This window comes from Nerophis lumbriciformis, linkage group LG08 (assembly GCF_033978685.3).
Source record: "Nerophis lumbriciformis linkage group LG08, RoL_Nlum_v2.1, whole genome shotgun sequence".
Classification (NCBI taxonomy): Eukaryota; Metazoa; Chordata; class Actinopteri; order Syngnathiformes; family Syngnathidae; genus Nerophis; species Nerophis lumbriciformis.
Genome location: NC_084555.2, coordinates 24,143,168 through 24,158,325, shown reverse-complemented (window position 1 = coordinate 24,158,325; position 15,158 = coordinate 24,143,168). Strand labels below are relative to the sequence as shown.

Genomic DNA, 15,158 nt, shown 5'->3' with positions numbered 1-15,158 from the left:
TTAATTACACAATTGTACCACATTACCTTTGTGTGGGAAAAATTGACTCAGAAAAGTTATGTTCTGCAATTGCAACACACATGGTGACGTAATCGCTTGTGACGAGCAAGAACCATGGTAGCACACCTTCGAAGTTCAGCAGGTCAAATAACTTGCATATCCCACCGACCCACAAATTGAGTGGAGAATGGGAAAAATAAAAGTGTGTCACGCCTGCCGCTTTCTTTTTAGAGGTTTTGACTGATGTCCACACACACTCATACATCAATCATTCTACTTTTTTTTCGCTACTATTTTTTCGCCATGGTTGTCTCATAATGACCTAAAGTTGTGTGTTTCCTTTCCTGTGGTGATTGTAAACACCAGGCTCTTTGCTGTGTACATTTCTGCTTGGACACAAATGTAATCACTGGCCAAATATGGACATGGACTGCAATCTGTGGTACAGATTAGAAGTTGTGTTTGTAATCGACACAGTGGCACGAAAGATAAAACATAATTAGATGATCTTCGTGCATATTTTCAGGATTTCCAGAGTTTGTTGACTGGCTAATGTTGTATTGCTAAATGTTTTTGTGTGGTCAAAGTATGATAGTAAAATATCTTTCTTGCGCTAAAAAGGAAAAAAAAAAAAGATTTAACATAGGGCTGCAGCTATTGATTATTTCAGTAATCGAGTTGTTCTATCTGTTGATTAGGTCTTTCAATTAATCGAGTAATGATAACACACACTTTAAAGCTTCAAAGCGTATTTTAGGTAAAATTGTTCAAATAAACGTTTTCGGCTTGCAACTGATTTCCTTCTTTTGTTTTAATAAATGCACATCATCAACATTAAAATTGCTGTTTTAACATGTGTGCATTAATTTAAAAAAAGAAAAACGAACCGCTGTATGCTGCCACACAGATCACCTTACCGACACACCACCGCGCTCATGTGCGCTATAATGTGGTGGCTGTGAGAAAAAATGTCCCCATATTTAAGGTTTCGGGTACTCCATGTGGTCCAGATTTTATAAATTGTTATTGGTTATACTCATTAAACGATTAATTAAAGCTTTTTTTATAATCAAAATCATTGTTGCAGCTCTAATTTATCAGTAATTTTAAGGAATTTGGTTAATAAACTGATAATGTGTCTTAAAGCAATTGAGGCAAAATTAAATGTTCTACTTTCTCCAACCGGCAGAAGCGCTGTTAATTCAGATCAACCTAGTTTGTGGTCTGAGTCAGAACATGGCGACAGCTATGGAAAGATGAGATACAGCCACATTATGGCAACTCCTTACTCTGGCATTCCAGAACATCTTACTCCATAAACAATTTAGGGATGTCAATCCCTTACGATTCAAATTGATTCCAAGTCTTGGGGTGACAATTCGATTAAGAATCAATTCTCAGTTCAACACGATTCTCACAATACAGTAAACCCTCGTATATGGCTGTTAATTGAGTCCGTGCCTGATCGTGGTAAATTAATTCCTGCAAAGTTAGAATTATCAATTACAAATCAAGTATTTTGATATCTAAGACATAAAAAAACGTTATACTCATTTAATCCAAAGTAGTAAGGCAGAGCTAATTATTTGCCTATATACTGAATAGTGCACTCTGATTGGTTTGGTCTCATCGAGTGGGCAATAATACTGTAGTATTGATATTTTTAGTTTATTTGGCCATTTCCGCTTTTGAAAATGATTAATTTAAGCCCAAAATACAAATCTCCAATGAAGTGAAGACGCAAAATTCAAAGTGCATTATTATCATTATTTGGAGTAAAAATGGTAATAAAACCTTATTGTTACAGCTTGCAAAAGTTCCTATTTGCTTTTAATGAATGATGTGTACATGCAGCGAGTAAGCTGGAGATGGTCTTAAAAAACATATTTTTAAAAATGTTTTCTTTGAGTTTTGAAAATTATAATTCAATTAGAATCAAACCAAATAGTAATCGCGATTCGGATGTGAATCTTTTTTTACAACAACCTTTTTAAAGCCTCACTTAAGAGCTTTCAGTTTTGGTTGATTTTGGCGGTGCCAGTGGACCAAAGTGGTAGTGTTTTGCCAGAAGAAGACCACATTTCCCATGATAACTAGTGCATATAGTCCATCCATCCATCCATTTTCTACCGCTTATTCCCTTTGGGGTCGCGGGGGGCGCTGGAGCCTATCTCAGCTACAATCGGGCGGAAGGCGGGGTACACCCTGGACAAGTCGTATAGTGTCATACTGAAATTATGCCCGCTGTAATAACGGCACAAATATTACATGTCTAATGGCTATGCTGATGTTAAATAGCAGACACAATCAAGAAATGATCTTGGATTGCGCTACAAGCATGATGCTACTACCAAGATACCAAACAATTTCCCTTGTGGATCAATAAAGAGATTGTGTCGGGCGGATGCAAGTCCAAAGCAACAAAAGACCGGCAGGAGATTTTTTTTCGAAGGAAGTAGTAGTGAAACTATCACGCTGGTGGCTTTTTATTGCTACCACACAAATTTCCGATCGCTAACATTAGCATAATCATTTTGATTTTAGCATCGAAAGTCACTTACTAGTTGAGCAGGAACAGAGCCAAGGCAGCATCGGTCTGAAATTCCTCATCTTTGACCTGACGCCAGCGAGGGAAATCTGCAGTATTGTTAATCCTGACTGTCCTTTTTTATTCGGGTAAGATCCGTTTTTCTTTTTTAGTCTCCTCCGAAAAAACGTTTTGTTTCTTTCGATTGTTTTGGAGCTTCGGCCATAATAGCAGTGATTGCACGTCGGCGTTCTTCTTCTTCTTCTTGTTTTGTGGCGGCATATAGGCGTTCGCATCGACTTCCGTCTTTTTAACGAATGAGGAAAGGGGAAGTGACGTATACCTTAAAGCAAGCCAGCACATTTGTAGTTTTTTGTGTTTCTCCTCAATGTCGCTAAGTGTCAATAAAAGCGATAAAGACCCCATCAGGCCATGACAGAGGTGTCATTCAACTAGTTGTAAAGTCCATTATGAAAATATTTTATGAAAGTTGAAAAGTTACTTAGTGCTGCTTTAACAATAATATTCTATTACATAAAAATTAATTGATAATCCGTCCGCTCCCTGTATGATCAGTGTCAGAGCTTGGTCCGCATTGCTGGCAGTAAGTCGGACCCGTTTCCAGTGAATCAGAATCAGAATCGTTTTATTGCCATTGTTTGAGAACGGGTTCACAAACTAGGAATTTTTCTTGGTGCAATCGTGCAACATAAAACACATATAACACAGATTTGGTAATAACAAGAGCTGTAACTGAGCTATCAGATCTTGTTATAGACTTAGAAGGAATTCAAGGAGCTACTGTTAGGAGTTATTGTTCATGTGCCTGATGGCCAAGGGGAAAAAACTGTTCAGGTGGCGGGAGGTGTGGGTCTGGATGGACCGTAGTCTCCTGCCTGAGGGGTGAGGGGAGAATAGTGTGTGTCCAGGGTGAGAAGAGTCAGCTGTGATCCGACCCACACGCCTCCTGGTCCTGGAGGAGAACAAGTCCTGGAGGGATGGGAGCTTGCAGCCAATCACCTTCTCAGCAGCACGTATGATGCGCTGCAGGCGATGCTTATCCTGGACTGTGGCGCCGGGGAACCACACGGTGATGGAGGAGGTGAGGATGGACTCGATGATGGCTGAGTAAAACTGCACCAGCATCTCGGTCGGCACCTTTAGTTTCCTCAGCTGCCGCAGGAAGTACATCCTCTGCTGGGCCTTCTTGATGAGGGAGCTGATGGTCGACTCCCACTTGAGGTCCTGGGTGATGGTGGTGCCCAAAAAACGGAAGGCGTCCACAATGGAGACTGGGGTGGGAGAGTCAATCAGGGTGAGGGGCGATGGTGGGGCTGTGACTTTCCTGAAGTCCATGATCATCTCCACTGTTTTCTGGGCATTCAGCTCCAGGTTGTTGTGGCTGCACCAGGATGCCAGCCGGTCCACCTCTCTCCTGTAGGCGGACTCATCGCCATCCGAGATGAGCCCGATGAGGGTAGTGTCATCCGCAAACTTGAGCAGTTGTACGGACTAGTGACTGGAGGTGCAGCAGTTTGTGTACAGGGAGAAAAGCCAGGGGGAGAGTACACAGCCCTGAGGAGTACCGGTGTTCGTGGTTCGACTGTCCGAGACAATCTTCCCCAGCCGCACATGCTGTCTTCGGTCCGTCAGGAAGTCATTGATCCAACTGCAGAGGGAGTCAGGCACGCTGAGCTGGTAGAGCTTGTCTCGTAGCAGTCCAGGGAGGATGGTGTTGAAGGCAGAGCTGAAGTCCACAAACAGGATCCAAGCGTAGGTTCCTGGGGAGTCCAGATGCTCCAGTTTGAAGTGGAGGGCCAGGTTCACTGCATCATCCACAGACCTGTTGGCTCTGTAGGCGAACTGCAGTGGGTCCAGGAGGGGGGCGGTGCTGTCCTTCAGGTGGGACAGGACCAAGCGCTCAAAGGACTTCATGACCACAGACGTCAGTGCAATTGGCCTGTAGTCATTAAGTACTGTGATTCGTGCTTTCTTGGGGACATGGACAATGGTGGAGGTCTTAAAGCAAGGCGGCACGCGGCATAGCTCCAGAGAGGTGTTAAAAATGTCAGTGAAGACAGGAGCCAGCTGGTCCGCACTGTGTCTGAGAGTGGAGGGGGAGACACCATCCGGCCCGGGGGCCTTCCGCGTATTCAATTTCAAGAACTGCCGGCGTACATCCTCCTCTTGGATGGAAAGGGCCTTTACAGTCCTATGATGTTCTTGGAGTCCTGTGATGTCCTTGGAGTCCTTGGAGTCCTTTAACTCCTTTAATGAAGTGCTGGCGTTGGTGGGGAGGGTGATGGTGGGGGGTGCAGAGCTTTGATGAGCTGGAGGCCGTTCAAGGTCATTCAGGGCCTGGGGGGTTTTGGGCTTATAGTTCGTAAGGGTCCTTAGCCCTCTCCAAACGGCCGCAGAATCATTGGAGTGGAACTGTTCCTGTAGACGGTTAGAGTACACAGATTTAGCTTTCTCCACTTCCCTGTTGAAGTGGTACTTCGCTTCTCTGTAGGTCCCCGCTTCTCCACGCAGCTTCCTTTTTCTTGCGCAGCTGTCAGAGCTTGGGTGTGAACCAGGGCTTGTCGTTGTTATAACAAGCCCTGATGCGCGTTGGAATGATGCGTGCCTCATTGAACTGAATGTATGAGGTCACAGTGTCCGTATACTCGTCCAGATTGTTCGTGGCCACTCCAATTGCCTCCCAGTCTGTCGTCTCCCAACATGCACGCAGCTCCTCCACAGACTCGGCGGTGAAACACTTAATGGTCCTCATAACAGGTTTAGCCAGTTTCAGTCTCTGTCTATATGAAGGGATTAAGTGCAACATCACGTGATCTGATAGTCCAATAGCAGCACGCGGGACTGCATGAAAGGCCTTGCTTATTGTAGCGTAGCAGTGATCTAAAGTGTTCTCCTCTCTGGTCGGGCATTTAATAAACTGCCTATACTTGGGTAATTTCCCTTGTTAAAGTCACCAAGCACGATAACAAGAGAGTCCGGAAAAGACCGTTCCACATGTAAGATCTGGTCTGCAAGCGTGCGCTGAGCGTTACGCACGTCCACGCCGGGTGGGATGTAAACAGCCACCAGAATGAATGAAATGTTCTCACGCGGTGAGTAAAAGGGCTTACAGTGAATGAAAATATATTCCAGAGAAGGAGAGCAGTGTTTGGATATCACTGTCACGTCTGTACACCAGCTGTTGTCGATAAAAAAAAGTAGACTCCACCGCCTCTTTTTTTGCCGGAGAGCGCCGCGTCTCGGTCCGCGCGGAGAAGATGAAAGCCCTCCAGTTGAACCGCGCTGTCCGGGACACTCACGCTCAGCCATGTCTCCGTGAAGCACAACACACAAGATGAGGAAAAGTCCTTGTTCCTTCTCATCAGCAATGCTAGCTCGTCCATCTTGTTGGCAAGTGAGCGGACGTTGGAGAGAAAGATGCCTGGTAGAGGCGTGCGTAATCCCCGTCCGCGGAGACGGACAAGGGCGCCTGCTCGCTTCCCTCTTCGGTGCGGTCTCCCTCTTTTGATCACAGAATGGACCAAATCCGCAGCTGACGCTAAAATGACCGGTAATAAATCCATAGGGATTATGGATCTGATGTTAAGTAGCTGTTGGCGGGTGTAAGAGCACCCAGACACACAATTTACGCACAAAAACAAACAAAACAGAGCGCACGAGAGCACCGAGACAGCCTTCATCGGCGCCATGATGATGACGTATAATGACGAGGGTTGGACTCCGCCAAGGCTGTCCTTTGTCACCATTTCTGTTCATACCTTTTATGGACAGAATTTCTAGGATCCGGTTTGGTGGCTGCAGGATTAGGTCTCTGCTTTTTGCAGATGATGTGGTCCTGATGGCTTCAACTGGCCAGGATCTTCAGCTCTCACTGGATCGGTTCGCAGCCGAGTGTGAAGCGACTGGGATGAGAATCAGCACCTCCAAGTCCGAGTCCATGGTTCTCGCCCGGAAAAGGGTGGAGTGCCATCTCCGGGTTGGGGAGGAGACCCTTCCCCATGTGGAAGAGTCTAGTACCTAGGAGTCTTGCTCACGAGTGGGGGAAGAGTGGATCGTGAGATCGACAGGCAGATCGGTGCGGTGTCTTCAGTAATGCGGACGCTGTATCGGTCCGTTGTGGTGAAGAAGGAGTTGAGCCGCAAGGCAAAGCTCTCAATTTACCGGTCGATCTACGTTCCCATCCTCACCTATGGTCATGAGCTTTGGGTTATGACCGAAGATCACAGGTACAAGCAGCAGAAATTAGTTTCCTCCGCCGGGTGGCGCGTCTCTCCCTTAGAGACAGGGTGAGAAGCTCTTTCATCCGGGGGGAAGTCAAAGTAAAGCCGCTGCTCCTCCACATCGAGAGGAGCCAGATGAGGTCGTTTGGGCATCTGGTCATGATGCCACCCGAACGCCTCCCTAGGGAGGCCAAGGGGAAGACCGGGGAACGCCTCGGGATCCCCCGGGAGGAGCTGGACGAAGTGGCTGGGGAGAGGGAAGTCTGGGCTTCTCTGCTTAGGCTGCTGCCCCCGCGACCCGAACTCGGATAAGCGGAAGAAAATGGATGGATGGATGGATAATTGATCATTCACTTGCCAGGCGTTTGTGCCCATTCACCCTTCTTGCAAAACCAACAAGCTTTGGGAAATTTGTTACAGTTCAAAGCAAATGTCCAAGTAAAAAGTAATAGTGTTACAACAGCATTGTATTGTACACAAGGGTTGCTGGCCGTAGGTCTTTCTGGACTGGCATTAAGTCACCTAATCTTGAGTTGATCAAAGCTAACATTTCAACTATAAGCCCAAAGCCCCCCAGGCCCAGAATGGCCGAACTCTCGCTCAGGGCCTCAACATACATTACTGTCGTCATGAACGGCCTTCAGCTTATCAAAGCTCTGCTCCCCCCACCATCACCCTCCCCACCAACGCCAGCACTTCATTAAAGGATTTAAAGGACTCCAAGAACATTACAGGACTCCAAGAACATCACAGGACTTTAAAGGCCCTCTCCATCCGAAAGGAGGATGTACGCCGGCAGTTCTTGAAGCTGAATACGCGGAAGGCCCCCGGGCTGGATGGTGTCTCCCCCTCCACTCTCAGACACTGCGCGGATCAGCTGGCTCCTGTCTTCACTGACATTTTTAACACCTCTCTGGAGCTATGCCGCGTGCCGTCCTGATTTAAGACCTCCACCATTGTCCCTGTCCCCAAGAAAGCACGGATCACAGGACTTAAAGGCCTACTGAAATGCGATTTTCTTATTTAAACGGGGATAGCAGGTCCATTCTTTGTGTCATACTTGATCATTTCGCGATATTGCCATATTTTTGCTGAAAGGATTTACTAGAGAACATCGACGATAAAGTTCGCAACTTTTGGTCGCTGATAAAAAACCCTTGCCTCTACCGGAAGTAGCAGATGAGTAGCGTGACGTCACAGGTTGTGGAGCTCCTCACATCCGCACATTGTTTACAATAATGGCCACCAGCAGCAAGAGCGATTCGGACCGAGAAAGCGACGATTTCCCCATTAATTTGAGCGAGGATGAAAGATTCGTGGATGAGGAAAGTGAGAGTGAAGGACTAGAGGGCAGTCGGAGCGATTCAGATAGGGAAGATGCTGTGAGAGGCGGGTGGGACCTGATATTCAGCTGGGAATGACTAAAACAGTAAATAAACACTAGACATATAAATAAATAATGATAAATGGGTTATACTTGTATAGCGCTTTTCTACCTTCAAGGTACTCAAAGCGCTTTGACAGTATTTCCACATTCACCCATTCACACACACATTCACACACTGATGGCGGGAGCTGCCATGCAAGGCGCTAACCAGCAGCCATCAGGAGCAAGGGTGAAGTGTTTGCCCAAATATATACTCTATTAGCCACAACACAACCAGGCTTATATTTAATATGCCACAATTTAATACCGCATAACAAACACCTCCACCCTCCCGTCCATATAACCCGCCAATGCAACTCAAACACCTGCACAACACACTCAATCCCACAGCCCAAAGTACCGTTCACCTCCCCAAAGTTCATACAGCACATATATTTCCCCAAAGTCCCCAAAGTTACGTATGTGAGACTTTTATTAGTAGGTTGCACAGTAAAGTACATATTCCGTACAATTGACCACTAAATGGTAACACCCGAATACGTTTTTCAACTTGTTTAAGTCGGGGTCCACTTAAATTGATTCATGATACAGATATATACTATCATATATACTATCATCATAATACAGTCATCACACAAGATAATCATCAGGGTGTATACATTGAATTATTTACGTGACATGCACATAGCGGCACGCACGTACGGGCAAGCAATCAAATGTTTGGACGCGTACTCACGGTACCGTGTCTGCGTATCCAACTCAAAGTCCTCCTGGTAAGAGTCTCTGTTGTCCCAGTTCTCCACAGGCCAATGGTAAAGATTGACTGTCATCTTTCGGGAATGTAAACACTGAAACACCGGCCGTGTTTGTGTTGCTAAAGTCGGCCGCAATACACCGCTTCCCTCCTACAGCTTTCTTCTTTGCTGTCTTCATTGTTCATTGAACAAATTGCAAAAGATTCACCAACACAGATGTCCAGAATACTGTGGAATTTTGCGATGAAACAGACGACTTAATAGCTGGCCATCATGCTGTCTCAAAATGTCCTCCACAATCCGCGACGTCACGCACTGACGTCATCATACCGAGACGTTTTCAGCAGCATATGTCGCGTGAAATTTAAAATTGCACTTTAGTAAACTAACCCGGCCCTATTGGCATGTGTTGCAATGTTAAGATTTCATCATTGATGTATAAACTATCAGCCTGCGTGGTCGGTAGTAGTGGGTTTCAGTAGGCCTTTAATGACTACAGGCCAGATGCGCTGACGTCTGTGGTCATGAAGTCCTTTGAGCGCTTGGTCCTGCCCCACCTCAAGGACATCACCGTCCCCCTCCTGGACCCACTGCAGTTCGCCTACAGAGCCAACAGGTCTGTGGATGATGCAGTGAACCTGGCCCTCCACTTCATCCTGGAGCATCTGGACTCCCCAGGAACCTACGCTAGGATCTTGTTTGTGGACTTCAGCTCTGCCTTCAACACCATCCTCCCTGGACTGCTACGAGACAAGCTCTACCAGCTCAGCGTGCCTGACTCCCTCTGCAGTTGGATCAATGACTTCCTGACAGATCGAAGACAGCACGTGCGGCTGGGGAAGATTGTCTCGGACAGTCGAACCACGAACACTGGTACTCCGACACTACCCTCATCGGGCTCATCTCAGATGGCGATGAGTCCGCCTACAGGAGAGAGGTGGACCGGCTGGCGTCCTGGTGCAGCCTCAAAAACCTGGAGCTGAAGGCCCAGAAAACAGTGGAGATGATCATGGACTTCAGGAAAGTCACAGCCCCACCATCGCCCCTCACCCTGATTGACTCTCCCACCCCCGTCTCCGTTGTGCACTCCTTCCGTTTCTTGGGCACCACCATCACCCAGGACCTCAAGTGGGAGACGACCATCAGCTCCCTCATCAAGAAGGCCCAACAGAGGATGTACTTCCTGCGGCAGCTGAGGAAACTTAAGGTGCCGACCAAGATGCTGGTGCAGTTTTACTCAGCCATCATCGAGTCCATCCTCACCTCCTCCATCACCGTGTGGTTCCCCGGTGCCACAGTCCAGGATACGCATCGACTGCAGTGCATTGTACGTGCTGCAGAGAAGGTGATTGGCTGCAGGCTCCCATCCCTCCAGGACCTGTTCTCCTCCAGGACCAGGAGGCGTGTGGGTCGAATCACAGCTGACTCTTCTCACCCTGGACACACACTATTCTCCCCTCTGCCCTCAGGCAGGAGACTACGGTCCATCCAGACCCACACCTCCCGCCACTTGAACAGTTTTTTCCCCTCGGCCATCAGGCACATGAACAATAACAAGATCTGATAGCTCAGTTAAAGCTCTTTTTATTATCAAATCTGTGTTATACGTGTTTTATGTTGCACGATTGCACCAAGAAAAATTCCTAGTTTGTGAACCCGTTCTCAAACAATGGCAATAAAAACGATTCTGATTCTGATTCTGATTCTGATTCTGATTCTGAAATAGTGTACTGAAACAGCTGCATTTTACGACATGTTTTTGAACACTATTAATTATGATCTACTCTTCTCCCCCTGCTTGTGCAGTACGGCCAAGTTTTGTGATCCAGCCCCAGAACACGGAGGTGCTGGTGGGTGAAAGTGTGACTTTGGAGTGCAGTGCTACAGGCCAACCGCAACCCCGGATCTCCTGGACCAAAGGAGACCGGACGCCACTTCCAAACGATGCTCGCATCAATATCACCCCCTCTGGTGGGCTTTACCTTCAAAATGTAATTCAAACAGACGGGGGACAGTACACCTGTTTTGCCTCCAATAATGTTGACACCATCCATGCCACCGCTTATATTATCGTCCAAGGTAGGTCAGCAGTGTCTCGCCAAACATGTTTTTTGTCCTTTATGTCTTTTATAAGCAATAACATTGTTAATTTCTCATTGACCCCCAGCAATACCCCAGTTTACAGTCACACCACAGGATGAGTCGGTCCTTGAAGGACATACTGTGGACTTCCCATGCGAGGCGACAGGTTACCCCCAGCCGGTTATCGCCTGGACTCGTGGGGGTAGCCCGTTACCGCTGGACCGCCGACACTCTGTCCTATCAACTGGTACTCTGCGTATCACTCGGGTGGCGGCCCACGACGAGGGTCAGTACGAGTGTCAGGCGGTCAGCCCAGTAGGGACTGTGCGTGCCGCCGTGCAGCTCAGCATCCAACAGAGAGGTGAGTGACTGGATGAATATTTGAAAAAAATTCTTGGTAGAAGGCTTTGCCTCTAGCAGCCATAGTACAACCCCTGAAACAAATGATGAAATCCTCAAACTTGGAGGGTGTTCTTTCAGTTGTTTAATTTTGGATGACACATGACACACAAAAGTATAGTCATTTCAAATGGCAACTTTCTGGCTTCAAGGAACGTTCAAATAAATCGAAAAACATATTTTTGGTAGTAACAGTTTCATTGTTAGATAAAGCAGAGTGAAACAAATATGGAATCACTCATTTCTGGGGGTAAAATTATGAAAAACATAAAAACACTACAACACACCACTAGTACTTTGTTGCACCACTTCTGGCTTTTATAAAAGCTTGCAGTCTCTGACGAATAGACTTAACAAGTAACAAACAGTACTCTTCTTAAATCTTGCTCCAACTTTCTCTGATTGCTGCTGTCGGATCAGCTTTGCAGGTTGGAGTCTTGCCATTGACTATTTTCTTTAATTTCCACCACAGATTTTCAATTGAATTGAGATCCGGACTATTTGCCGGCCATGACATTGACCTTATGTATCTTTCTTCAAGGAAACTTTTTTACAGTTTTTACTTCATGGCAAAATGCTTTATACTCTTGAAAAATGGTGTCATCATCCCCAAACATCCTTTCTGTTGATGGAATTAGAAAAGTGTCCAAAGTGTCAATGTAAACTTTTGCATTTATTGAAGATGTAACATGACAACCATCTCCCCATTGTCATTACCTGACATGCAGTCCCACTGGAACGGCACCATACAAAATTCCAGAATTATCACCTTGCCCAATGCAGATTCATACTTCATCGCTGAATATGACTTTCACCCAGTCATCCGTAGTCCACAGTTGCTATTCCTTAGTCCATTGTAAACTTTTTTTTCTGTTCAGATGTTAATGACAGCTTTCGTTAACTTTCCTGTATTTAAATCCCATTTTCTTGAGCCAGTTTCTCACAGTTTCCGCCTATTTGTTCTTCATTTGTTTTGCTGTGTGTTTTCTGTTTACGTGACATATTGCTTTATGTTTTCTGTTTTGATACGATAATGTTTTCCTTGGTCTACTATAAGCCTGAGCGATATCGATTTTATCGATATATTGAAGCTTTTTGTTGCAGACGATTGGAAATGTTTTATTTTTATTTTTTTCTCCTTTAGGAGCTACCATAGCTTGTGCCGTCCTCTTACTTCCTTAGTGGCATTAGCAAAACATAGTTTATGCTAATACTAACAGGAGCGAGACAATTGTTACAAAGAAAAGAATAGTGTTGTCAGTACTTTGGTTTTGCGGCAACAGGCATGGAATAAATGACTGCACACGGCAAAGTTTATTTAAAAAAGACAGCAGCACACTAAGCGTATTAGAGCATCTGAAACCGAAGCCTCAAGCTGGCTGCGGGAAATGCAACAGAGTTAAAAAGCATCTTACTATGGGGGAATTGTTTACCCAAGGTATGTGTGATGATACCATGTATGATGAGAAAGAAGTACAATGCACAGAGCGATCACTAAAGCAGTCGCTCTGCACAAACAAAATATAGTCATCAATGTTTACGTGATTATTTATATGGATACAATGTATAATACTATATTTTTATTTGCAGAAGTATGTTATACAGGAATTACAATACAGAAATTTTAAGTTTGCACTATTGATCTCTTTGTTGGGGACTACATTTTTGTTAACATAAATATTTAATCAATACAGAAGTATTGCTTCCCAGAGGAAGCTCTTAATTTAGTTCTTTCAAAATGATTGTATAAAAGCTACAATTTATATCTGGTCTAAAAAGAACATTATACAAATTACAATTTGAATAAGATACAGTGTATGCAGTGTCATTTCAATCTACGAGTTTTTGATCAAATAAACGAAAAACTTGTTTTGAGAGCTATAGCAGATTAGTCTCGCTTAACAAGTGGCTGGCTAGCTTCTGTAGACAACAGGGACTAACGTTTATTGATAATTGGCCCTCTTTCTGGGGCAAACCAGGCTTGCTGATGAGGGACGGCCTTCACCCTAACCAGGAAGGCGCCATCATCCTGTCTAAGAATATAGACTACTGTTTAAGTCACATTTGACTAACTACACTAGAGCAAGCCCGGTCACAGGCAATTACAGAGCCTGCTAGTCCGGGTGAGGAGTCAGTTAAACTAGAACTAGCCAGCGCCAGGCTGGATAATTCCTGTACGCATAGCAATTCTCTTAGAATAAGACACAACTCACATAATGTGTTTTCTGTTGTGAATGTGTTAGAGGTAGATATGCATTCTACTGAGGTGGCAAATCATGATGCGTTCAGTCTATCGCAGCATCAAGCAAACAATCTGAAAATTCCCGTCGTATCAATTCCTAGATATGGTCGAAACTATTTAAAGTGCACTACGTATAATAAACGCAACATTATTAATATTTCTACTACGGATAATTTAAACAAAAACTCGTCAAAACAGCCCAATACTTATAATATGGGCTTTTTAAACATAAGATCATTGTCTCCCAAAACGTTATTAGTTAATGAGGTCATTAGAGACAACAATCTTAACGTCATTGGTCTTAGCGAAACCTGGCTCAAACCAGACGAATTTTTTGCGCCAAATGAGGCATCTCCTCCTAACTATACGAATGCGCATATTGCCCGTCCCCTTAAAAGGGGTGGGGGGGTCGCACTAATATACAATGAAAACTTTAACCTTACCCCTAACCTAAATAATAAATACAAATCGTTTGAGGTGCTTACTATGAGGTCTGTCGCACCGCTGCCTCTCGATATGGCTGTTATCTACCGCCCCCCAGGGCCCTACTCGGACTTTATTAATGAATTCTCAGAGTTCGTTGCTGATCTAGTGACGTACGCAGACAATATAATCATAATGGGGGACTTTAATATCCATATGAATACCCCATCGGACCCTCAGTGCGTGGCGCTCCAGACTATAATTGATAGCTGTGGTCTTACACAAATAATAAATGAACCTACGCATCGCAACGGCAATACGATAGATCTAGTGCTGGTCAGGGGTGTCACCACCTCCAAAGTTATGGTACTCCCGTATACTAAAGTAATGTCCGATCATTACCTTATAAAATTCGAAGTTCTGACTCATTGTCAACAAACTAATAATAATAATAACTGCTATAGCAGCCGCAACATTAATGCCGCCACAACGATTACTCTCGCTGACCTACTGCCTTCGGTAATGGCACCATTCCCAAATTATGTCGGCTCTATTGATAACCTCACTAACAACTTTGACAATGCCCTGCGCAAAACCATTGATAGTATAGCACCGCTAAAACAAAAAAGGGCCCCTAAAAGGCGCACCCCATGGTTTACAGAGGAAACCAGAGCTCATAAATTATCATGTAGAAAGTTGGAACGCAAATGGCGCGCGACCAAGCTTGAGGTTTTCCATCAAGCATGGAGTGATAGTTTAATATCGTATAAACGCATGCTTACCTTAGCTAAAGCTGAATATTACTCAAATCTCATCCGCCTCAACAAAAACGACCCTAAATTTTTGTTTAGTACAGTAGCATCGCTAACCCAACAAGGGACTCCTCCCAATAGCTCCACCCACTCGGCAGATGACTTTATGAATTTCTTTAATAAGAAAATTGAACTCATTAGAAACGAGATTAAAGACAACGCATCCCAGCTACAACTGGGTTCTATGAACACAGATACAACTGTATCTACGACGGATACTGCAATACAAAATAGTCTCTCTCTTTTTGATGAAATAACATTAGAGGAACTATTACAGCGTGTAAGTGGGA

The 15,158-nt window shown here is 45.0% G+C and overlaps 1 protein-coding gene across 3 annotated transcripts in view; it reads left to right on the top strand.

Moving 5' to 3' along the window:
* The window catches only part of pxdn (peroxidasin), a 106,422-nt gene that overhangs the window by 57,398 nt on the left and 33,866 nt on the right, over nucleotides 1-15,158 (top strand). For all 3 annotated transcript variants that reach the window (XM_061968511.1, XM_061968512.1, XM_061968514.1), the window contains 2 exons: nucleotides 10,717-10,989; nucleotides 11,078-11,353. In XM_061968511.1, coding sequence (XP_061824495.1) covers nucleotides 10,717-10,989; nucleotides 11,078-11,353 — 549 coding nt within the window. The remainder of the gene's footprint in view (nucleotides 1-10,716; nucleotides 10,990-11,077; nucleotides 11,354-15,158) is intronic.